This window comes from Capra hircus, assembly GCF_001704415.2.
Source record: "Capra hircus breed San Clemente chromosome X unlocalized genomic scaffold, ASM170441v1, whole genome shotgun sequence".
Taxonomy (NCBI): Eukaryota; Metazoa; Chordata; class Mammalia; order Artiodactyla; family Bovidae; genus Capra; species Capra hircus.
The window spans coordinates 34839240-34865819 of record NW_017189517.1 but is presented as its reverse complement, the minus strand read 5'-3'; the positions used below and the strand labels follow the sequence as shown (position 1 = coordinate 34865819).

The following is a 26580-nucleotide window of genomic DNA, read 5'->3' as shown; positions in this document are numbered from 1 at the left end:
AGAAATAGCTTGTTTTATTCCTGGCTCCATCAATTTCCATGGCATCTAATAATTCTTTTCAGTAATGTATTTTATCATTTACTTAAAGCTGAACTAGAACAAACCAACTTGGAGGAAAAAAGGAAATAGTGAATTTATTAGTCTTTTTATTAAACATAAAGCTATACTGAGGGAAAAAAAAAAACTATACTGATAACCTGACAGCAAAATGCCAGCTGCGTTTTTTAATGTGAGCTTCTCAGCATGTTATCACAGAAATCATTTTAGTGATCACCCAATAGATGCTTGTGGTCCATACCAAAAATGTTGCTATGGTTCTGTCATATGATCAGCACATGTCACTAAGCACAATAAAAAATTTTTATCTTCTCTAGGAGCTAGGCAATCAAATTTATCTTCAACATCACAGCATGATTAAATTGAATAGTGATCTCTTCATACCAGCTTCATGTCTATACCTCATTTGTCTTGTGTTAACTGCTCTAATAGTCTCAGTTTTGCATCCAATGTTCACTTCTCCTTTTGTGTTTGTGCTGTTTCATTTCATTTTACTAAGTTTGGAAATGCTCATTTTCATTCTGGATTAATGTTGCTGAGCCCAATCACTGGAGATAGATTATTAACAGATACTTGAGACTTAATATTCAGTTTTTAAATTTCTAATTACTGAAAATTTGGCCTCATTGACTTTTTAAAAGTAAGATAAATGTATAATTAAAGAAACAAAAAAATTGAATTTTTATCCTTTGAAGGCCTGACTCATTTTTATAATGTATTTAAAAGTGCACATTTCCATAAACTCTGAAGTGATTGCAGTCAGTTTTAATAAGATATTCTGTAAAAACATGAATCAGTGGGATCACACACTTTGTTCAGAAGATCATTTTCAAAACCAGATTTTATCTGATCTGACTATTTATAGAAGGTATTATTTAAAGTTTTCCTTTGCTTTACTATTGAAGAAAATCAGTGAAGCTCTCAGCTATGTTAATTCTCTTGCATGTAATGTAAAGCATTGACACGAATATCTTGCTTGGTTATGCATGTAATAATTCAAATAAACCAAACTATTCTCCTTTTTAGTATTTTAATCAGCACTGTGGCTATTTATTATCAGCAAATTGAGTTCAGTGTTGAAAATTATTTTGAAATATGTCAACATAAAGACATCATTCATAAAAGTTTTTTTTTAATTACCATTTCTAAGAGAAATAATAACAAAAGTAGTCAGAAGAACACATATCTGATGAGTATTTGTAACCTTTCAACAAGTTCTTAAACTACAAATTAAAATGGAATTTTAAACCCAGTTGCTCTTAGAATTGATTATTGTTGTCTACACTTATAGTAATGATTATTATAAGAATGATTTTTGGCTTTTCAAAATATGTCACATGTGCTGTTTTTATTTTTATGTTGATGTGAAGTGGTGATAATTTGGTTTATATACCGATGCATGAATATAAACTTGCAGAGTATTCTTTTATTGAATTAAAGTTTAACTTGAAAAAAATTAGTGTAATGCTTTAGTTTCTTGATATTTCTAACAATTTTGATATTTTTCCTTTTTGTTAATGATGACATTGGGCCTTGGTGAACTTTGATCCCTATCCAGGTCCTACAGGTTAGCTCCTTAACTCCAAAGTAGTATCTGCATGAAATATGAAACTTTTTCTTTTATTTATATATATATTTATATGTATGTATATATTATTTATATACACATATGTATATATATGTGTATATATAGGTATATATACACCTTTGTCTAATGTTTTCAAGTATTTGAATATATTTTAAGAGCATATATGCCAATTCAGTTCTTACATGTTGGTCTATCTCTGAAAGTTGTTAGGAATTTGTACAGTCCAGTTTTTCTGTCTATTGGAGTAACTCAAAATAACCTACTTAGAAAAGCTGACATCATTTTAAAATTTATATATTTATGTTTTTAGTTGGAAATTTATAGTATTCAAAACTATATTGTATACTATTTTACACTTTCTGTGTATTTCCTATTTTGCTTCATATCTGCTAATATTATTGAAATTAAACTATTCTTCAAAAAGATATTTTTTAAAGAATAATATATATTATCAGATCCTGCAAATATGCAATTCTTGATGAACCATACCTCTTGTAACTTTTCAAACCATCCCACCTTCACATTTTTGTTTGTCACAAAGTTCTAAATTCTGCTATATGTAAATGGACTAATAGGCTCAGAGTAAAAAAAAAAAATTTAGTGTAACCACCAAAGATTAGAAACCTCTTAATCTTATTTTCATCCTATACATATAAACAGTACACACCTAGAAATAGTTACCAAGAGCTGCCCATTAGAAAATTGCTGATTCATATTAAAAGATTTTCACCTAATCAGAAGAAAAAGAATCACAAATATCTGAATGTGTTTATTATTCAAGATAAAGAGCCCTTTTCACATTTCTGAGGAGCAGCTAAAAGGGGAAAAAGTATAATCCTGAGTTCTAGCTACTGGGAATGGCAGGAAATTTTCTCTTCTTATTATTTTAAAGTTTATACTTTTTCAAGATGCTTTTTAGGAAGCAGTCTATCTCTATCTGAATTGATTCCTTGATTTATTACTACCCCACAAACCCATTATTTCATATAACCATATAGTATCACTCCAGAAAGTTTTACATTAGTCAAACAGATACTCACTAGATACTAGCTAATGGTAGTAAGACAGGTTTTATTCAAGACTATTGCATTAGAGGAAAGACTATTGCAATAGGAAAGAGAGACTGAGCTCAGGTCCGAGTACAACAAGGTCAAATGGGGATTTTATTCAACTAGCAGAGTAAAGGACTCAGTGGATGAAAAATCACTAAAAGGAGACATCAGGGGTAAACAGATTCTTGCTAAACTGGCCTATTAGAGTTCTCACCAAAGGTAGTCTAAGGCCTATTAGGGTCCTTGCAGTCTTGCCAGAGTCTTGCTAGAGTCTTGCTAAAGGCAGTCTAAGGACTTAGACATTAAGGATGAGGAATAAGGAACTTGATCAGCTATCGGGGGGGCGGGGGCAGGGGAAACTCACCCTAAACTGACTTAGCAAGATTCTTGCTAACAGTGGACTCAACAGATCAAGGACAGGGCCCAAGGAGTAAGGCATAATTGAGAAGAGGGCTCAGAGGAATCTGTCTAATGTTTAGTCACAGATGAGAAAACTAAGGCCCAAAGAAGTGAATAAGCTTGCTCAAGATCATATTGTTAGTTACTGGCATAGCAGGGAATCTGGCTTGGGGTTCCCCAGTACTTAGTTAAGTGTCTGTTCTACTAGTAAAACGTATCATCTTTCCACACAGACAGCTACATATCTTGATGCTTATGATCTGGCCTCTTATTCTAGTTATAAATATGATAAGTGATTGAACAAAGCTGCTTCTGCCATTTTAGGAGACTTTTAGCATAGCAGACTGGGCCTTGCCTTTGCTTTTTTGTTTTCTGTTAACTCTAAATCTCCATCAACCCCTACTAACTGTTTCTTGTGTTTTCCTAAATGGATGTCATCAAAAAGATTAAGACAAATGCATGCTATTTAACTATTGCCAAGATAAAGAGAAGACTAGGGTATACTTTGAAGTAATTTTGAGTCCTCCCCTGTCTGACTTGCATAGAAGTCGCTGCCTTGATCACTTCCAGACTTTACTGTCAGCTACAAGATTATTTTCTTCCAAGGACCTAGAATATATTCAGAGGAAAAAAAAAAAAGGAAAGTAGCCACATTAGTTTAAAACTGATTTGACAACTTATTTACAAGATGTACTCTAAATTATATAGTTATTGGAACCCGGTATCTGTAGTATTCTCTTCTTTGCAGCAATTGAAGACTGCAACCCTAAGTGGAAACTGGATTTAAAATTTACCAATCAATTCATTAGCTTATCTTTAATTACTACTCATGTATAAGAGATTTTTTGTTTTGTTTTTCAGTTAAACTTTGTTAGGTCATTTGAGAAATAATTAATTTAGAAACTCGTGTACAAAATTGACTTGGCATATAACTCATTAAAATGTTACCTTTTAGAAATTAAAGTCTTAGAAGTTTTGCTATGATATGATCTGAAGTTTTCCTTGTTACTTAGACTGAAATATCGTATATTTCAATGACATATTTTTCTAAGAGTTCTTATTTGGGTCCTTCTATAGCAAACACATATATAAAATGTCTTTATTCAAACTCTGAATTATCTTAAGTAGAAATTCTAATTTATCTAGCTAATAGTGTTGCCAGACTCTGCTCAAAGTGTTGTCTTGAGTCAGTTTGCTGTATGTGATTTAGAAACCATTTAAACAAACAGAAGCTGATTTTTTGGCCTCCTGGATTTCAAACTGTCAAATGCTTTAAGAGTCTTATTACTTAGTATAGTAATGTTTTATATTTATATGACATACCATCATTTATATCATGCTTCTTGAAGGCAGAGTTTGGGTCTAGCTAATCTTTGTGTTCCCTGTATCATCTTGCACATGGCAGGTCAACATTTTAAAAAATATATTTGATCTTTAAAATGACTCTGAAGGAGATTAGGGTAGACAACACTATTCCCATTGTGTGGGTGAGAAAACAAGCTCAGAGAGATTGAATTGCCCAGAATCTCATAGATATAAGTAGTAGAGCCAAGAATAAATCCTTGGTCTTCTAATTTCTAGGATTCAGTATGCTAGTACAATTTATTCTCTCTGCAAACCTCAACCTATAAATCATAGCAAGACTTGTAAGAAAAGGAAATTGGGTTTATAGTCAATTAACATTAACCAAGAGTTGTCCTGTTTATAGCCTTTTTATCTTTTTAATGATCCTTCTTTTAATAGTTAATAGTCTAATTTCATATGTACATCAAATAATATAAAGTAAATGTGATATTTTCTGTAGTTTGGGGTGGGATATTGCATGCCAAAATATTTTTGAAGGGCCCCTTCAGTGATGGTCTTCACATCTTTGGAAAATTCTACTCTTAGTTTTCAAGTTCAATGGTGAGCAAACATATATTGGTTTTTTTCTCTTTGAGTATATTACAAGTAATAATGCAAGAGAAGAAAGCTTCTTGATGGATTATTTTTAAAAATCATGATCTGTCTTCATGGAATGATTTTCAAAGAAGACAAACAAAAGTACAGTTGGTAATGGCCATTGTATCTTTGTATTTTAATTTCTCTATTAGGTCATCTGTGATCTTTGTTTATTTGCCTGGTAAGGTCTTTAACTGTAGCTTCTTGGAGCAGTCTGCCTATACCAACAAATTTGCACCTTGTGTTTTTGCTAAAGAGTGGCAGAGGCCAAGATAAACTTTTACCCAAAAGTTTTACCCAAAGGAGTAGAAGGCTATCAATGAAGTGGTACTCCCTTTCCAACTTTCATATTTTAAGGTTCTAACTTTTGGAAAGCCATTGTAGCATTTCATTTGAAATAATGAAAACTAGCAGCTTATTTCATAGAATAAGCTCTATTTTAAAATATTTGGCTCTCTATACTCCTGTATGGTTCTGTTTGCATACTGATTACGCTCTAGGTGTAAGAAATGCTGGCAAAGAGAATTATTGTTTAACTTGTGCTATAATGTGAACCACTTCTAACTCATAATCTTATTTTGTACTGTGTGATGTCTGATACTGCTAACATCGATCTTTGGGCTTTGGTGAACTCTGATCTTCCCAGGTTTTCAAGGTTAGACTGGTCAATTTTTTTTTTTTAATGCTTTGTATGTGTGACAAGAGAAATGCACTTTTTTTTGCTATAATTCAGAAGTCATTGAAGAGTGCTGTTATCCTCAAATACTACGTGCTCTGGTATTTAACATTTTGGTGAAGGTAATGTGACTTGTTTATAATCAAGTTTGAAATGACATTAGGTCTTTGTGGTTTCAATTTTTTATAATAGGTAATTCATACATAGAAACATGTTGAATTTTAAATGGAAATACACTTATTTTTGTATTTAAGATGCATTATTTAGGCAGGCATCTGACCCATTTGTAACCTTTGTGTGTTGATTTTATTTCCTTGAAGTTTTTTTTTTTTGCCTGAGATTGATCAGAGCTGTGTTTTCATGGCTATTTTCAATAATGAAAGAGGGTAACTATCAAGTATTGTTATAAGTAAAACTTTCATGCCCCTTGTGTTATTAGCAAATCAGTAATTTAAATTTGAGAGACACTAGAACAATAGGTCTGAATCAGTAACATGTAAATTTACCCAAATTTCCTTTTAATTACAAACAGAACAATGCCCAAAACATGCCTACTTTTTTTTTTTTTCAAATGATACATGTTCTGATTACTTTTCAGATTGGGGAGAGAAGAATAAAATGTTCCTTTTTTTTTTCTCCTCTTAATCTTACCCTAGTCACTGGTAGATTGATTCACAGATACTTTACTTTTCTCTTAATAATCTGATTTGCTACCTGATTTCTATTCTAAATTACAGATTATAGAAGAAGGTAACAATTTTTCTCAGAAAACCCTACCAAGGGGTTTGAACTCAATAATTGTTTTTATTTGTTTAAATTCAAAATACCCAACCCTTTCTTTATGATTGGGAAGGGAATTTCTGAGAGTGTCTCGTTGCTGGGCTAGGGTGACTATATGATTTAAACTGTTTAAAGATAAATGATTGTTGTACTGTCATGAACCTGCTTCCTCTTTCTCGACAGTAATTATATTATGAAATCACATAGAAATAGCTGAAAGATTAAAAACAGGTTCATATTTTAAAATATGTTCTTACCTTCAGTTTTACTAATAATGAAGATAATAATAATTCTTTTAAAATTCTTATATAATTCTTACTATGTGCCAGGCACTGTGTTTATAGGTATTATCTTATTTAATTCTTGGAACAGCCTGATAAAGTAGGTACTATTCTTATTTCCATTTTAAAGAAGTTGAAATTGAGGCCAAGGTGATGAATAAAACTTACAGAGGTCAAATAGCTAATGATTGATTAATGAGTCCAGCATTCATGATCTCTAAGCCATGTTGCCTTGTTAGCATGAAGCCATTGATTCTGAGTCATAAGAGTACTGGAAAGGATGGGATCAAAAATGTGACCTTTTGTCTGTATGTAAACATGAATTCAGTATTCTAAATTCATATGCCTGTGAAATTTCCTTTAAACATAAACTCTACATATTTTCCTTTTTTTGAAACCAGTGAAAAACTAAGATTACTAGAGGAGAGAAGGTATAAGTGCTCACTATGTACTGTTCATTATTTGGGACTTTTGTAATTATTTTCTTAAGGCAGGGCTATTTAGTCTCCACCTCAGCACTCTGCAGGCAAGATAGCTATTTCCCACCTAGTGAGGAAAAATGTGGCTATTTATAAGATCTTCTTGGTCACTTAATGAACCTGATATCTTTATTTAGAAGGAACATTTTAAAACATAGTATAAGGAAGGAGCTTAGCAAAATCCCCTTTTAAATTATTTATTTTATTTATTCAGAAGTTATATGCCAAGTCCTTTATGTTTCTTCAGAAATATTTCAAATGTAAATAATATGAAAACATTTTTAAATTGAGTTAAAAGTACTATATTGACTCCATGAATTTCTGACAATAAAATATCCCCATGTGTTAAGCATATCATTAAAATGAAATTAAGCAATTAGTTTGCTTAAATAACTATCTTAATTGCATAGTAATAGAAACTGAATAAAAGTAACTACTTACAAATAAAGCAACTTTATTTTAATCACAATGAGGCAAATGACGTGAATCCCTGATTGCCCTACAAAATGTGGCCATGAACCAGCAGCTTTAGCTACAGGACACTTTATTTACAGGGCACTTGTTAGAATGGAAATTCCTGGGCCCCTCTCCAGCCTAACAGAATCCAAAACTCTGGGGGTATATCCAAGAATCTATTTTAACAAGCCCTCCTGGGGATTCTGATGCGTTTCCAATTTGAGAACAGTGCTCTATGGTGTCTGTTTTGGTTCACTTAAATCAAACAGTTAGGAATTACTGAAGCAATTTTTATTACAATGTCCAAAGTCCTTCCTTTAGATATGAGCTTATTGGATTTAATATATAATAAAACACAAAGTTAAAGAATCTGCAACCCAGTGTTAATAACAAAAAGAACCCAGCCCAGTTTACATTAGAGGGTCAGCATTGATCTATATATTTTAATGTACTCTGGATTTTATTCTGCAAACTAACAGATGACTAAGAGTATTTGGATAATTTAAAAGCCTGACTTTTATGCTGTTCTTATGTTATACTGAAATGTGGCTGTTTGTTGTGCATTATCAAGGTCCACCAGGTCCAGAAGGTCCCCGGGGTCTACCTGGAAGTGGGGCTATTAAAGGAGAAAGAGGTAACCCAGGCCAACCTGGGCAACCTGGTTTGCCTGGTTTAAAAGGTGATCAAGGTCCTCCAGGACTCCAGGTAGGAAATAGGAGTAGATATTTGATGAGAAATGGATGTAGGTGTTTGCATTCAAAACGAAAATTCCAAACTGCATTGTTTTAATTCGCATTTACTAGTCAAGGCTCTTTGCATGGCTTACTGGTGAAGTACAGAGAAAAAGGCAAGTTTCCTGTCTTCTACCAACGAAAGGGACTTTGCTACCTTATAGTTAAAGGGTTCCCCAACAGATAGTTTTAACTGGAGTTCTTGGTGTGTATAGATTTTAATTTCAGAAACTTTGATTTCAGCGAAAGCAAATTATAAAAGGATATGTGGGGGTGTGTGTGTGTGTGTGTGTGTGTGTGTGTGTGTGTGTGTGTGTGTGTGTAAGCATTGCATGTGGATGAGTCCTTCCACAGAGAATTGATCATGGTGAGTGGGGATGTGTTAGACTTTATAGTTAGAGTCACTTTTCAGCTCCACTGTACAGTTGTGCTTTGTGTCTATGAGGAAGGCAGACAGATACTTTGTGTTTCTGTCTTTACCTGTACAAGGAGAATAATAACATATCCCCACGTCTATATTCATGCGTTTTCCACCTTGGTTAGAGTGACCCAGAAAGTCACATGTTTGTTTATGGATCCTCAAAGCTTCCTTCCTTCATTCAGGAAGATTGTTGTTAGATTTGGCAGCCAACAGAGTCTGGGCTTAGTCTTTTAACTTTGACGGCTGCTTTAGCGCAGAAAAAAAAAAAAAAAATCTAAAAAAATTGTCCTTAAAGTTTAAAACAACTAACCTGTTTCCCTGTTATCGCTATTCTTTTAGACATCTAGATTTAATTTTTAATCCTCTTTTTATTCATTCTCTACTCACTCCCTACCTCATTCATTTCCCATGTACTTCCAGTTTGCATGCCACTGTGCCAGATTCAAGACTACTGTCTGATATCAACGTTTTATAAACATGGTATTTTCAAGCTCTATTCATTTTCTTTTATGCAAGTTCTTACATTTGTACCCTTTCTAATTTTCATTTTGGAGATAATATTAAACTTATAGAAAATTTTCAAGAATGGTAAAAAACCTTATTTACCCAAATGGACCAGTTGTTAATGTTTTGCCCCATTTGCGCACTATGTGTATTTTCTCTGTGTGTATGTGTATAATTATGTATTTTTTCCTGAAATAAACCTGTTTTTTTTCTTTCATGACCTGGGCATTTTTGAAGAAATGTGTGTAGCCTCTTCCCATTAAAAAAAGAATGTTTCTTCTCTTGCCTGGTGTTTCTTCATAATTAGATTGAGGATGTGCATCCCCAGTAGTGGTGTGTTCTCAGATATGGAAGCCCACAATATCCATCTGCCCTTAATTAATTATCTTAATTTTTATTTTCCCATTGTTACCTGGTTTCTCCGCTACATGGTTACTGTTTTTCCCCTTATAACTAGTAAGCAAAACTACAGGAAAACACATTAAGATCATACAACTATACTATTCCACATCAGAATTTCTCCTTAGAATATCTATTGATGATTTCTGCCTCAGCCATTCAGTTCTGTGATAGTGGCAACCGATGATTGTTCCACTCTAGCACTGCCTCCACATATACCACTTGGCGCTTCTGTAATCAAGAGCCTCCCTTCTCTTCCATATATTGTCTATTTGTTATCATCATAAACTCATAAACTCTCATTCTTTTCAATGATTTGTGATTTTTAAACTATCCTTACTTATTTTGATTCTCAAACTGTCCTAGATTTGGGAGCCCCTTCAAGCTGGATCCTATGACTTTATGACATGGCCCCCCTTTTAAGCTCTTTCTTACATTTTTGCTTAAGATATTCTAGCCTTGTCTCTTTTTTTGTTACTATTAGTAAGCTTCATTGTTCCACACTTACTCTTCCTTTAGGTTCATTCTAGAGTTATTCTCAACTCTTCCTCTTCCCATAGTTTTCCTGGCCCTCAAACCCAATTAATTAACAAGCCTACTCTATTTTTTGCTTAGTCTGTTAGATTTTATCACTTCTTGGATTTTAATTCACGCACTTACTACATCAGGGCTACACTCAAAACAAGTGCCTTCGTTAATGACAATAAAATATTATTGTCATTATATAATTACCATTATATTATAAAATAATATAGATATTATAGAATAATAACTACCATTAAGTACACATCATAACCAATTAGTTTTCTCAGTACTTAATATGAATTATCTCATTTAATCCTCACAAAAACTTCATGAAGTAGATACTATTATTTTCTTTGTTAGAGGTAAGAAAATGATGCATCAGAAAGGATAAACAATCAACTCAATGTCACCCAAGCTAGTAAAAGGTGAACTGAGATTTGAATCCTAAAAGTTTGACTCTAGAGCCAGTGCTGCAAATCACTGTGCAATACCACCTATGCTCTTACTTCTTTCCCTGCCCCCAATATTGTTCTAAAATGAATGATTTTATTTATTCAGGGTAACCCCGGCCGGCCAGGTCTCAATGGAATGAAAGGAGATCCTGGTCTCCCTGGTGTTCCAGGATTTCCAGGTATTTGAAGAGATGTTTTGCAGTTTCCCCCTTTACATTAAATTCCTTTGGGAGAAGACACACAATTCCTGATTTGGCTGGGTAAAGGCTATGGCCCTGTTGCTTTGCTGTGCAATTTTACCTTCTTTGTAGGCATGAAAGGACCCAGTGGAGTACCTGGTTCAGCTGGCCCTGAGGGGGATCCAGGACTTATTGGCCCACCAGGTAAGACTTATTTCTGAAGCTAGTTATACCTGATACTTAAATTCATTGAAGAGTTTGAAAGTTTGCATTCTGCCTTTCAGCTGAAAATTTCAGAGTCTCAGTCCCCAACAACTGAGGGGAAATAGGCAAGACTTTCCCTCTTCTTATATTAATCTCTCAAGCTCTCTGTTTCAATAATGTAATATCAAGAACAGACCTTTTAAATTTAAGGTAGATACAGGACCAACAAGAATGCTTCATTGAGTTTTTTTTTTTAACCTTTTATTCTAACTTTCCCATATTCAATAGAACAGATCACAAGAGCAAGTCTCATAGGTATGTTTCTATATTTTTAATATGAAAATAGTTCCTTTTGCTGAGAGACTTACAGAGATTTCCTATAAACTATGAAACAGGGTATCTACTAAATTCCTCTACTAGTTAGTTCAGTGGCTCCCTTGACAAACTCAACAAACAAGATCTGCAAATGACATTAGAATCAGAATGTATTCATCAGGAAACAGAACTGTCTTCCCTTGACACCAGTGTTCAGATTTGCAATCACACTTCAAGGCTTGAAAATAGGGACTATATGCCTAATTTTTCCATAGACCCTAAACTATAGACAAATAAGACCCTAAGAAATTATTTTTTTTCAGCTCTTTGGGGGAAATAAAGGTAATTTTCCCAAACAGATTTCTATTGGACATAGTAAATTCCAATACATGTAACTCATTTCTCTCAAACCAATTCTTCTGATCTGAGGTTTATTTTGGCATTCATTCTTTCCAACCTTTCTCTTCCCTACCTTCAACTTTATGTATTTTGCCTCTTAGGTCCCCCTGGATTACCTGGTCCTTCAGGACAGAGTATTGTAATCAAAGGAGATGCTGGCCCACCAGGGATTCCAGGCCAGCCTGGATTAAAAGGTTTACAAGGACTCCCAGGACCTCAGGGTTTACCAGGTACCTTTGTAGATCATCTTTTTCAAGCCTTATGTATTTGCAAACATTTCCCTCATTCTCCTTTCACTTGTTAGAGTTTGTCTCTGACAACAGGAGTCTCAGCAGCTAGTAGAATACTACACCACCATGGGTTGCACTTTCTTTTTTGAACCTTTCTTGAAAAGGTTCATTTCTCATGCCCTAATTTCTTTTAGGCCCAGTCCAATTTCTTCTCGCTCATCTGGCTATCCTAATTGAATGATTAGGTTAATGTTTTTAAAATCTCTATAATGAAATTCATATGCATTTAAGATCTGATGCTTTCTCTGTCCCAACCACCAGAAGGATAGAAGGCTGATTTGATGGGCTGTTAGTTTCCACACTGTGAGGTCTTATGATTTTTAAACTAAATCCTGTCTAGTTGGCCAATTCACTCTATACTTGCAGCCAACTGTGATTCTAAAAGAAAACTAGAAACTAACTTCAGTCTTTCCAGTTTATTAGTGGCTTAACAGCAGTCTTTTCATAAATGAAGTATACCAGGCAGCAACAGCCTTGCCTTTTTTGTTGGGATATATAACAAAAGTTGGGCCTTGTGCTATGTCTTATACTGAAGGCAAGGAGAACACAACTGCCATATTATAGAATTCTCAACAGAGGCAAATGGATTGTTTAAAATTAAACCTAAATCCTTGTCTGCATCTTTTCATCCTGGGCTTGAACTATTCTTTCATTTATCTGAATTAAACACAAAACCAGATTATGAATTCAGTGCCACTCATGGATGTCAAGTATCCTAGCTCTATCTGGATGTGGATTTATTTTACACACATTTGAAAACCCTACTGCTTTCTCCTGTAGGTCCAATTGGCCCTCCAGGAGATCCTGGACGCAATGGACTCCCTGGTTTTGATGGTGCAGGAGGACGCAAAGGAGACCCAGGTTTGCCAGGCCAGCCAGGTAAGACAAGTAAAACACTGCTGCTGATAGTAGTTTTTAAGTCTGGGAGACCTTTGGACATATGGCCTCCAATTGGAGCTGTGAAAGCCTCCTCTTGAGAGAGCACAGCTAGCTGGGGAGTCTGTTGCTTGGGAAAAATAGGATGACACAGATTTGCCAGTATAAGAGAAACACAGGAGGGCTGTTTTCATTTTAAATGTTTTTACAGCCCTAGAAAGTCAGCTTTTCCTCAAAATGAGGATTTTTCAGGTATTCATTGTACTTAACTGTTCTGATAATTTTCAGTGTTTTTACAACTGTAGATAATGTAAATATAACTCTAAATAACAAATGTAAAGGTTTGTGTTGGTAAAACAAACAAAAAAATAGCAGTAGCAGCAAAGCAGATTGGTGCTGTCTATGTTGCTCCTAGAACCAACACACTGCCATTTCATTAACTGTCTTTCTAGGGAAGAAACAAGTCAGTGTCACCTTCATCACATACAGGCATTGCTGTGACATTTCCCCCAAGTGAAAATCTACACACACAGTGGCCAAAGGCCTGTATATAGAGAATTTAAAAAAAAAAAAAAAAGCTCAAATCGAGTGGCCAAATCACAGAAACCAGCGACAGATTGAAGTTAGACATTTTAAAGTTTCCTTAGAGTACCCTGCCTATTCTCTAAACAAGAATGTATGCCTGAGAATAATTCCCCAGACAGATTCAAAGGAAAAAGTTTTTCAGCACTGAAGCCGGCAGACTGACAGCAACCACACTCTTCCTTTCTAAGTGATGAACTAAACAGCAGACTGAGATTTTGTCATTGGCTTTGGACTCCTTTAGTACAGTGAGAGGCTAGATAACATACAAATTCCCCAAATGGGCATCACTTCTTCCACATCTAGTGTTCCATTCACTCAGTATTTATTTAGTACCTAATGTCATCAGCCAATTCCAGAAGGGAAAAAGAATTTAATCTCTTTGAGGACAGGGACCATGTTTTGTTTGTCTCCAAATCTGTGATATCTGACAATGCCTGCGTAGACATTCTATAAATATTGACTAAATTAACTAATCAAATGAGGTCATAATGTTTTGTCAATAGCCATAATAGTGAATCAGAGCTCACTTAATTTTGTATACTGATGGCTTTTTGGAAAATAGGTACTCGTGGCTTGGATGGTCCCCCCGGGCCAGATGGATTGCAGGGTCCTCCAGGTCCCCCTGGAACCTCTTCTATTGCCCATGGGTTTCTCATCACACGTCACAGCCAGACAACAGATGCTCCACAATGCCCACAGGGAACCATCCAGGTGTATGAAGGCTTTTCTCTCCTGTATGTACAAGGAAATAAAAGAGCTCATGGTCAAGACTTGGGTGAGATAATCAGCATCTTATTTCTTACTATGCATTTCTGTTTTGTTTTGAAAATCTTGTTAGGTTCTAGAGTAGAGTAACGTTGGACAAAGTGCATCTCTTCATTTTTTCACTCACAGTCAGTCACTCAGCCATGTCTGACTCTTTTGCAACCCCATAGACTGCAGCCTGCTAGCCTCCTCTGTCCATGGAATTTTCCAGGCATGAATACTGGAATGGGTAGCCATTTCCTTCTCTAAGGGATCTTCCTGACCCAGGGATCAAACCCCAGTCTCCTGCATTGCAGGCAGATTCTTTACCATCTGAGCCACCTTATGTAGAATCTTTTTCTAATTTTACAGTCGACAAATCTTCATTGTAAATAAACTCTCATCTTTTAGATAATGTTCTCTACTTTTTCTCCTTTCAGTCCATTCTCACTTTACTGTGAGAATCTAACTTCTACCCGTAATCAAGCTTATAAATGTAAAACTCCTAATCTAGTAAGTGAACAGGAAGCATTATAAGTTTTTGAACATCATGAAATTCACAAATGTAATGCCAAGAAAAAAATGGGATCTCTTATCCACTATGTCCCTATAACTTTTCAAAATGTGTGTATTTGGTTAAGCAAGGGCTGTCATAGTATCTATTCAGATGCAGAGGCTATAAACTAGACCTGACTCAAGTACAGCTTAGGCCTCACCCATAGGAACATCATGATAGTACCCAATATTTCAAGTGTGATACAGGATTGCAGGGTCTATGCCAGGGCTCATTCAGGGATCAAATTGGAGATATCTTGATGCCTAGGCAAAGAATAAAAATAAGTTTGATGTTAAGGAAACAATCACCTCACTAAATACATACATAGTCTGTGCTGAATTAGTGAAAGGACTGTGGTGTATAAAAAAGATGGTAGTGGTGGAGGAAACAGACAATACTGAAAATGTTCTGTCTGAAAAAACAAAATGCATACCCAGAATCATTAGTCTATTAAAACTTTATAGTTTCAAAATATGAGAGTATTGAGAATTCATGAGATCACCCTATCTTTGAATGCTTGGAGACTATAACCAGAATTCTGCATCACCGTAGGTAGCCTACAGCATAAATGCAACCAAACACCCATGTTCTCATGATTATAGACCTTCCTGTTATGCACATCTTCCTATTCTCTTCTTTCTGAGACCCAGAAATATTTCCATCCCTGTCCCTAACTAGTAATGTTAGTTTTATTTTTAATTTATAATTAAAAAGCACTTTCAGGGACTTCCCTGGTAGTCCAGTGGGAAGGACTCTGCACTTCAACTGCAGGGGGCAAGGGTTTAGTCCCTGGTCAGGGAACTGAGATCCCACAAATCCTGTGGTGTAGCCAAAAAGAAAAGCACTTTCATATTCATTAGACAATTTGATTTTCAAAACTAAAATAATCAAGAAAGATATAGGACAAGTATTATATTTATACACACACACACACACAAACTGGCTAAGAGGTTAAGTGACTTATTCAATGCCACAATGGACTGCCAGGGAAGTCTCTGAAAGTGTTTTTTAATTATAAATTAATTTAAAAATAAAACTAGCATTACTAATTAGAGACAGGGATGGAAATATCTCTGGTCTCAGAATCACAGAAGAATATATATGTATACATATTTATATATATTCTTTTCTATTATGATGCATCTCAGGATACTGAATGTTGTTCCCTGTGCTATACAATAGGAACTTGTTTATCCATTCAGTATGTAATGGTTTGCATTTATTGACCCCAGACCCCCATTCCATCCCTCCCCGAACCCCTGGCCTGCTGGGCATCCACCGGTCTGTTCTCTGTGTCTGTGAATCTGTTTCTGTTTTGAAGATAGGTTTGTTTGTAACACCTACCAATTGCAAAGCCATCCATTTTTCAATTATGTCAGTTTTCTCATTTGCTCTCACATGACTTCAAGTCATTCACCTCTCTGAACTATTTTTTTTTCTCTGAAAAAAGTATGCTGCCAAGTCACTTCAGTCGTGTCCGACTCTGTGCGACCCCATAGACGGCAGCCCACCAGGCTCCCCCATCCCTGGGATTCTCCAGGCAAGAACCCTTGAGTGGGTTGCCATTTCCTTCTCCAAGGAAAAAAGTATAAATTAGGCTAAATCAATGATTTTCCACCTGGGGAAATTTTGAAAAGATTCCTAGGTCCATTCCGAAACTATAATATAAAAATTCCCAGTGATTCTGACAATCCACCAATTTTAAGAATTAGTGATCGTTTATCAATCATCTTCAGCCTGAGATAAGCATACTCCATTGGATACATGAGGAATTTCCAATGTATAATTTTAATGGAATTAGTTTACAAATCCTCAACTTTCATATGCACTTTCTCCTAAAGTTGAACTGCCTGTGTATATGCTTTAGATAATCTCTTTTCCTATATCCTCTTTCTCTACCACCCATCTCCTATTTTATAAAAGACTCATACCATGGCATATTGCCTTGAAACATAAAAACTTCTAAGAGACAAATTCAGAGGAACAATTCAAAATAATGGCTTTGTTAAAGTATCTGTTAACTCAGGTTCTATAATTCACTTCTGATCTGTCTCATTAGAAAATGCATTTCTAATAAAAATTTAATTTTTAGTCAGTATCAAAATTTATAATAACCTATTTTTTGATCAGTGTGAATTAATAGTAATTATGATGATCATTCAAAAGAATATGTAACATGTAAAGCCTTAGGGTCACAGAAAATCAAATTATTTTAAATTCTTGTTTCAGAGAATATGATTGGATCCTCAGTAAAAGACACTGAATAATAAAAAAAATACATTAGGATAAAACTGTGTGAGAGAAGTGGAATGGAAATATAATGGAAAAGGAGCATTGTATAATTTCCAATTGTTAAAGATGAGTTTCTCTACTTTTAAAAAGGTTTATTGTTAGATTTCAAATAATTACATTGGATACATTTAAAAGAGTGACGTCAAAGTTTGCTTTTAAATATACAGTTCACTTCAGTTCAATCGCTCAGTTGTGTCCGACTCTTTGCGACCCCATGAATCGCAGCACGCCAGGCCTCCCTGTCCATCACCAACTCCCAGAGTTCACTCAGACTCACATCCATCGAGTCGGTGATGCCATCCAGCCATCTCATGCTCTGTTGTCCCCTTCTCCTCCTGCCCCCAATCCCTCCCAGCATCAGAGTCTTTTCCAATGAGTCAACTCTTCACATGAGGTGGCCAAAGTACTGGACTTTCAGCTTTAGCATCATTCCTTCCAAAGAACACCCAGGGCTGATCTCCTTCAGAATGGACTGGTTGGATCTCCTTGCAGTCCAAGGGACTCTCAAGAGTCTTCTCCAACACCACAGTTCAAAAGCATCAATTCTTCGGCACTCAGCCTTCTTCACAATCCAACTCTCACATCCATACATGACCGCAGGAAAACCATAGCCTTGACTAGACGGACCTTAGTCGGCAAAGTAATGTCTCTGCTTTTGAATATACTATCTAGGTTGGTCATAACTTTCCTTCCAAGGAGTAAGCGTCTTTTAATTTCATGGCTGCAGTCACCATCTGCAGTGATTTTGGAGCCCCAAAAAATAAAGTCTGACACTGTTTCCGCTGTTTCCCCATCTATATTCACAAAACACTATAAATGACAGCTGGTAATGTTGAAATGTGGTTTGCAAAATTCCAGACTCCAGTATTACCAAGTATAGAAGGGTGGGTTTGAGTCCAAGAAACAATAATATCTTAATAACTGGCACAGTATCAATTTAAACTTCTGATGAAAAATTTGAGGTGTCAACTTAAAAATGTGAGGGAAGTGCATCATTTTTCATCACTCTTTGTGAGTAAATAAGAAAAGAAAAGCCTGATCACAGGTAGAGAAATTATTGTCCCTACCAGCTCAGAAATTTCAACGCTCTAGTTCCTTTCTTTTTTTTCCCCCTCGCATCTTTCCTTTCTCCCTCATTTATTTTTCCCCCTTGTATTATTTACTTCCAAACCTGTCCATGGTTGCTGTGCATATTAGTCAGCACTACAATTGTCCCTAGGCTTAAAGATATGAGGAACCCACATAAGACACATACTAGGGATGTCTTAGAAGAAGGGAGGGCATACTGGAGAGGAAATAGTGTTATCATATTATAAGGACTAAGTGTGTGCCCTTCATTTTTACATAATAAATTACTCAATATTCTCCATAAGGCACCATTGTTTATAAGATGCATCACTGGTTTAAAAACAGTGTTGGGGAATATATGATGAGCTAGCACAATAAATGTCTACATAAGTTGTAAGATATATCCTGATTTTAGAAATGTTAAAATATGAGTAAATGTACATCTTATAATTGAAGAATTAAAGTGTAGTTATCATCTAGAAAGTGAAAGTGTTAGTCACAGTCATGTCAGACTCTTTGTGACCCACGGACTATCGTCCACCAGTTTCCTCTGTCCATGGAATTCTCCAGGCAAGAATGCTGGAGTGCATTGTCATTTCCTTCTCCAGGGGATCTTCCTGACCCAGGTATCAAACATGGGTCTCCTGCAGTGCAGGCAGACTCTTTACTGGCTGAGTCACCAGAAAAGACCTGGTTATCATCTAAGAGATAGGGAAAAGTTCCTCTTTGAAAGGTGGTTTGTTAGTATGTTAGAAGATGCTAATTATCATGACACTTTTCCTTTTTCTCCCTAATTCTTCCCAGGAACAGCCGGCAGCTGCCTTCGTCGTTTCAGTACCATGCCTTTCATGTTCTGCAACATCAATAATGTTTGCAACTTTGCTTCAAGAAATGATTATTCTTACTGGCTCTCCACCCCAGAGCCCATGCCAATGAGCATGGAACCCCTGAAGGGGCAGAGCATCCAGCCATTCATTAGTCGGTGAGACATGGGTATACCGTTGACATTTGCTGATCTCCAGTTACTTTAGCTAGTTAGAAATGAGTCCAAAGATAATGATCTGACCATATTCCTCTCAGGTTAGGTAGAACAGAGGAACCTTTATAATATTCGATTCAATTTGTAGTTTGATCCAGATTTATTGGGGATCTTCTTTTGACCAGGATCAGCGACATACTAGTGTAATATACCAAAAAAAAAAAAAAAAAGAAAACCCTCACAATCTAGTCATTAGGCAAGTATACATAAATTAATATGTATCAGGCTTGGGCTCAATGCAGCAATAAATCTAATAAAGTATTATGAAAGTATTAGGAAAGGGATATTTTATTCCAACTGGAGAAATCTGAGATATAGAAGAAATGTGTTTTGAACTGCTTAGCCCTTTAAGGATGTAAAGGACTTGAGACAGGCATTTATAATGGAGAAAAGCATTCTAGGTAGAGAAATGGGAATGGATTTGTAGACTGATGTGTCTAGAATATATTACTAGTGTCCAAAGGGTGCAGAGGGAGAAGAGATTGGAAAGTTAATTTGGACCCAGTCAGTAGAAGGCTTTCAGTGTCAGGTTTTACTTTGAAATTTATTTGGTATATAATGGGGACCTCTGAAGTTTTTGAGCTACATTTCAGGGAAGATTACAGAAGCATCAATGTGTAACATGATTCCAGAGGGGATAATCCAGAGGTAAGAGACCAGATAAGTTAAGCTTATTGCTATAGTCCTTGTAGGAGTGGTTTGGAACTCTCGGTGGGGTACATGTATCACATTAATAGAATAAATAAGATTTGGCAATTGATTAGTTATGGGAAGGAAAAGTGATAGCTGAGACTTGGAGCGTGAGTATCTAAGAGGAGGGAGGTACTGTTAATAAAGATTTCCTAGAATGTTGCCACATTAGAACCCCGGGTAAAACTCTACCTCCTAAGCATATTAGGTATTGCCATTTTCATTCTAATCATGACCCAATTTGTTTAGAAGTCTAGCAACCATAAGGGATGAATCATTGGAAACTTTAGTTTCTTTGACATTAAATATGAAGGTTAAGCCTAGTTCAGCCACTCTTACTAGCAAATTCATAGAGCCCTTTTCAATATGTTTGCTATAATCCTTTGGGAATTCATTTTTATAACGAATGAAATAAAACTATCTTTATTCACAGGTGACGTGATGGTCTACATAGAAAATCTTAGCCTTTCCCTCATGAATCTATAAAATATTTTCTAGTACTATCAAGTGAGTCTATTAAAGTTGCAGGACATATAACAGTAAATTATATTCCTATGATAGAAAAATTATTTGCAATTGCCATCCAAACATGAAATACCTGGGATAAGATGAACAAAAGCTGTACAATGTTTGTAAACTAAAAATCTACAAAACACCGAGAAAATTTTTTTAAAAGAGCTAAGTAACTATAGAGATATACGAATATTTTTGACATGTCAGTTCTGGCCAAATTGATCCACAGATTCAGTATAATCCTTATTAAAATTCTGTAAGGTTTTTATATTTCCTGTAGAAATTGGAAAGCTGATAATAAAAGTTATATGGAAAAGCAAAGGGCATAGAGGAGCCCAAATAATTTTTATAAGGAAGAACAGAGTCAAAGTGCTCACATTTCCTGACAGTGTGAATTACTACAAAACTACAGTAATTAAGATAGTATAAAATTGGTGTTAGGAGAGGCATATAGATTAACATACAAAACAGGGAATTCAAAAATAGATCCAAATTCATATCAACAGATGAGTACAAAACAGGTATTCAGATAATTTTATAAAGAAAGGATAATCTTTTCAACAAATGGTGCTGAAACTATTGGATAACCATCTGCAGTGAATAAATAAAAAAGATCCATAACCTCACACCTTACATATATACAAAAATCAACTTTAAATGGATCATAGGCCTAAAGGTAAAACCAAAACTACATAAGTTTTCAAGGAGAGGGTAGGGTAAAATCTTTGAGTTTAGTAAAGATCTCCTAGACAGGGACAAGAAGAATAAATCATAAAAAATGATAAATAGGGCTTCTTCTGGGAATTCATTTTTGTACATGTGATTTTCTTTCAACAGTCCCAATTCTTTGGAGTAAAAGATCCCCTAAAGGCATTCCCTATTTGGTAGATAAACTTTGCCAAATTGGTTTAGTCATATTTCAAAAGGTCCCCTCTTGCTATTTATTAAAGATTTGGTAGACTTAGCTGCACTTTGCTTGATTTTATAGACAAGTACCCAGACACCACATCTCCAAGTGCCTTGGTACTTGTCCAGTATTCTGCTTATGTTGTACTTCTAAAGAGATAGCCAAATGGTTAATAAATATCCCTTGGGCCAAAAATAATGGGCAGGGATTAAGAAAGTGTCTTGTTTCTTGTCTTCTTCAGTTTACCAGACATTGTTCTTAGCACAGTTTCAGTAGTACTGAATGTCTACCCTCAAGTTGGGCACTTTGACAGCAAGTAGTATGTGCAATACGCCAAGCCAAAGTCTTGCAGCAGTTATGACATTGACTGTTGCAAGTATGAATACAAGTTTAGGGCAGGATAGAAAATTAAAATATCATAGCCGTGGTTCTGTAGTTTCTTAAAAAAAAAAAAAAACCTTACCAGTTTCATTTGTAACTTTATTATGTATATTGGAAGGCTGGGCTTATGCAAAAGCAATCCTCACAGTACATTTCCCTCTTTTTCTGAGCACTGTAGACCCCTTGATGGGACTTTATAACAGGAAGGCTTCCAAAGAAGAGGGGCTGCTGTTCCCGGTGTGCTCACTCTGTAGACTGTTCCTTCTGCCTTTCCCTTACCAGATGTGCAGTATGTGAAGCTCCTGCCGTCGTGATTGCAGTCCACAGTCAGACCATCCAGATTCCCCGCTGTCCTCAGGGATGGGATTCTCTCTGGATTGGTTATTCCTTCATGATGGTATGAATCACTCTTCCTTGGCTTTGTCATCCTAGCTGACTGTCCACCATATCTACATTTCTTCCTAATATGAGGAATCCCTGTCATTTGAACCTCGTATAGCTTCTATTCAAGCACTGTGTTCCCTTTCATACATTTGCTGGAACAGATTTTCACAATCTACCTGTTTGTTTTGATGAGAACCTTTGGTGTGGATACTGTTCTCTTGACTTTGGCTCTGTTTACTTCACTGGATTTTAATATTTGGCCAAGGTCAGCACTTATCTTTGGATACTCACTAAGGTTCATGGGTATTGTGGCACATTTTCCCTTGTCTTTTCTAGCACACAAGTGCAGGGGCAGAGGGCTCAGGCCAAGCCCTGGCCTCCCCTGGTTCCTGCTTAGAAGAGTTTCGTTCAGCTCCCTTCATTGAGTGTCATGGGCGGGGGACCTGCAACTATTACGCCAACTCCTACAGCTTTTGGCTGGCGACTGTAGACGTGTCAGACATGTTCAGGTAAGGTGCTTATGGCTTTAGTTTAGGTCTTAAGCTTCCTTCAGAGGTGCTGGAGGGAGAGAGAGGCAGTTTGTGAATGGTTTATACCCAAGAAATGTTAGAAATTTAGAGGACCATGTCCTTTATTCTTGGTTGTTCTCCTCATATAACAGACTCAGGTCAGAAAAACATACTTGACTAATAATAGGTGTATGTGGTTTGAGATGTCATGATGATAATTCTTTAAAAGCAAAACAGACCAAGAAAAGATTATGTGACCTTCTCAGTAACCCATGAGCAACTGTTTGACTAGACTGAAGCCACCCTAGAAACTGAAGTAATCTGTGTTGCTTCCCCAGTCCAGGAGTCTCTTTCCCAGGATGTTTTCAAGGCTTTCATCCAAGTATTTGAATGAGTAAGGCTACCTGTAATACATGTGCCTGCAGGGGACTTTATTTTATTGTTTTTTTTTAATTTCTATTTTTATATGTTGCTTCTTTTGAGTTATTAACATTTTTCTTATGTATTATCTTTCTGTAACCATTATGTGTTATGTATTATCATCTAGTCATCATCAATTGCCCCTCGTTCTAGGACTGTTAGAAAAATGTATAAGAGAAAGAGAGGGGGAGACAAATAGACAAGGATGAGAGTGGTGGGGAGGAGAATCACTAAGATACCTATGACCACTAATGGCTCTTAGGCCATACCAGTCATTGCACTAGATTGCATTGCTCAAAAGTTAACCATTAAGTCAGCCACTTAAACACAATAGAATGTTAAAGTATGAATTGAAGCAATAATAGAATTAAAATACCAGAAAAGTCTAATTTGATAGTCTTGTTTTTTATTTCCCAGCAAACCTCAATCAGAAACGCTGAAAGCAGGGGACTTGAGGACACGCATTAGCCGATGCCAAGTGTGCATGAAGAGGACATAGCATTTTGAAGAATTCTTTGTGTGTTTTCAAATGTGATATAGATATATATATATACATATATATATATATATATAAAATTCCCAGGATGCAATGTCTCACTCTCCCCAACTTCACCACTGCTGCCACCCATGGTGCTACTATATATGACCAAGAGAACATGCTGACTAGTAAATCATGAAGATTCAGATGTACCTCAGCAATGTGCCAGAGCAAGGTCTCTGTTATTTTTCTACGAGTGAAATGAGGAAATGAATTTACTTTTTGGGTCCAGAATGACTTTCTCCAAGGATTATAAGATGAAGATTATATATTTTGCCCAGTAACTAAAATGGCACGTTAAAAATTCAATTAAGAGAAGAATCATACTGAGTAAAATAAAAGACTGCAGTTTGGGGGAAGAATTATTTTTCATGGTGCTACTAATCCTACTGTATCCCAGTTTTTTAATATAAAAGTGTTAAGCTTATTTTGCTCTGTAAGTAAAGAATGTGTATATTGTGTAAACAGCCTTTTAGTGCAAAATGTTGAGTCATTTACAGGTGACCTGACATGAATCACTTTTACAGAAAACTTAGGAAAACCTAGAATACAGACAGCAAGATTTTATATCCAGGTTTATCAAAGTGAGAGTTTATATTCTTGCATCAAGTCACTACTGAGAGTAAATTTGAGTTTTTCCCCCTAAGTTCTCATTTGACTTTTTTTTTTTAAAAAGGTCATTTTTAGTCACTTTAATCAAAATTTTAAATGTACATGTTACATACCAAATTATAATATCTAATGATGCAACTTCTCTTTTGCTGTGTTCTCCAGGACACTCAACACTAGATGCCCCCAGCTCTGATGTTTCTTACATCTTGACTTTGTTCATCCCTGACTGGGAAAATTCTCCCATATGATTTTGTGAAACAAAAACATTTAAAAAGTTGACGATTTTCTTCCCTGTGCTTTTTACGTAAGAATTATTCTCCTGTGGTCTCTGCTTGTTCAAAAACTGGGAAGACAATACTTAGTTTGTCTTCTCTCTTCAATTACAAAGCCAACCGATATTTCTGACTGTTTTATTTTAAACACTACTATAGTCATAGAACACCTTATTTCCCTAGCTGTCATCTTCTCACTTAATGTTTTTAACTCACCAATATCAATTTAATTAAAGATATCATATGTTAAGGATGATTTGTTGTGTATCTCTTCAGCCTATGTGTAAAATTACTGCTCATTTACAGATAGACCAAGTAGTCACTCTTCTCAGAGAACCATTTAGAGCAGTTCAAAAGCAAAAGAGGTTTCTGCCGACTTTGATCACTCTGATACCTGATTGGAGATTTGCCAGCTGAGCCACCACGGAAGCCCAATAGGAGACATAGTAAAGCACTTTTTCCAGTGAAGAGAACAACACATTGGGAAGTATTTTGAGGCGATAAATTTATTAACAACATCGTGTTGATGGCTAAGAAAGGAAGCAGAACTGCTTTTCATTTGGGGAATTCATTAATAATATTTAAAGCGGATTAGTGAGTTAATATTCCTATTGATTAAGAATGAACACATGTAGCTCTCTAAAATAGTCGTGGACTTGCCTCTATAATAAAATGTATGTTACATGTAAGATATGAAACAACCAAAGGATTTTGAGAATTTTAGACCCTAATGTGAGCTCATGCTCTAAGCTCTAAAGCTTAGAGCCTATAGTGGTAAAATTTAGGTTTTAAACAATGGTAGATAATACTGCTGATTTCCAGTAATGCTGTTGATTTCAAGACTAACCAATTGCAAATTCTAGCTTTATTTTTCCGTGAGCTACACACACGAAAACACTAATGGGTTATTATCAGTGAGATGCCATGTTACATTCTATGCATTTTTCTATATGCTATACACCTGCAGGTTGCTCCTTGAGTTATAGCTGCAAGCACAGATTCCAGAGATTTTACTGTTCGTAGCTTTCCCTTTCATATTTAGCTGACTGAAAATCTTGGCTCAAAAAGAACCTCCTAGATTTTAATAGTAGCATGTATAGCTGGTCTTTGTGTTTCTTGAATGCCCTAACTACTCCCAACCCTGTTTTGTTGTTTAAAGTACATGAACCCAATCCATTCCAGAACCTTAATGCTGTTAACTCACCTTTGCCACTGAATATTCAGATTATTCTGATGTAACTGCTCTAGTAGTTACCTATAGTGAGTTTTGCAGTCAAACAGTTAATGGTATTACCACATAGGCAGGCAATGAATAAACTCTTCTACTTAGTGAGATATAGTTATTACATGTAGCCACCAAGTGAAATTGTGTGTGTGTGTGTGTGTGTGTGTGTGTGTGTGTGCCACGTTGCTATCATACTGATCACTTCCAAGCTTCCGAAGTGTTTTTACTGGACACCTTATGGATTGTATAGTGTCTTTTTTCACCTGGCCAAATTTGAAAAGCACTTTCTTATGGTGCTAGTGAGGTTCTTTGCCTCAAATGACATGTATAATCAAAAACTCACTGGTCATGCCAAGCCATCAGAAGTTTATTCATATGTTAATCACAAGAGGGCACTATAGCCTATAAAAATAAATCAACATGGAAATAAATCAGCATGTATTTGTTGAGCTCATTGTTGATGATGGTGGTGGAGGTGTCTAAAGCCCTACCTTTTAGATTCCTTGTTTTGGTTTCATGTATTCTTTCGTCTTCATGAAGATCAATAGCAAGTATTTCAAGAGGTGGCCCAGTTACCCAGTATTTGCATCCAAAATAAGGGACAGCTCTGATGTCAAAGATTTCCTTAAGAGCTTGATTATGAGTTGGCTCTGGTAGTAATTCCTGTGCCTCTCAACACAGAAGCAAATGTCCTTGCTCCTCTGTGCACTCACTTTTGTTTGGCCAGGATTTCAGTTGGCATCTTTAGCAGAGAAGCTCTGTTCTTGGGCTGGACTATAAAAACATGTTCATCCCTCAGCAGCTCCAACATATATTGAATAATATTTTAAAATCATATGTC

The 26580-nt window shown here is 35.8% G+C and overlaps 1 protein-coding gene across 4 annotated transcripts in view; it reads left to right on the top strand.

Moving 5' to 3' along the window:
- The window catches only part of COL4A5 (collagen type IV alpha 5 chain), a 254630-nt gene extending 229862 nt beyond the window's left edge, over positions 1–24768 (top strand). For 2 of the 4 annotated variants that reach the window (XM_005700225.3, XM_018044169.1), the window contains 12 exons: positions 1616–1624; positions 5684–5692; positions 8281–8414; positions 10848–10920; positions 11053–11124; positions 11940–12068; positions 12909–13007; positions 14152–14364; positions 19054–19231; positions 22062–22176; positions 22500–22672; positions 23510–24768. In XM_005700225.3, the coding sequence (XP_005700282.1) occupies positions 1616–1624; positions 5684–5692; positions 8281–8414; positions 10848–10920; positions 11053–11124; positions 11940–12068; positions 12909–13007; positions 14152–14364; positions 19054–19231; positions 22062–22176; positions 22500–22672; positions 23510–23591 (1286 nt within the window). In that variant the 3' untranslated portion in view covers positions 23592–24768. The remainder of the gene's footprint in view (positions 1–1615; positions 1625–5683; positions 5693–8280; positions 8415–10847; positions 10921–11052; positions 11125–11939; positions 12069–12908; positions 13008–14151; positions 14365–19053; positions 19232–22061; positions 22177–22499; positions 22673–23509) is intronic. The other 2 variants (XM_005700226.2, XM_018044170.1) reach the window with 1 other exon arrangement.
- Positions 24769–26580: the final 1812 nt, after the last annotated feature.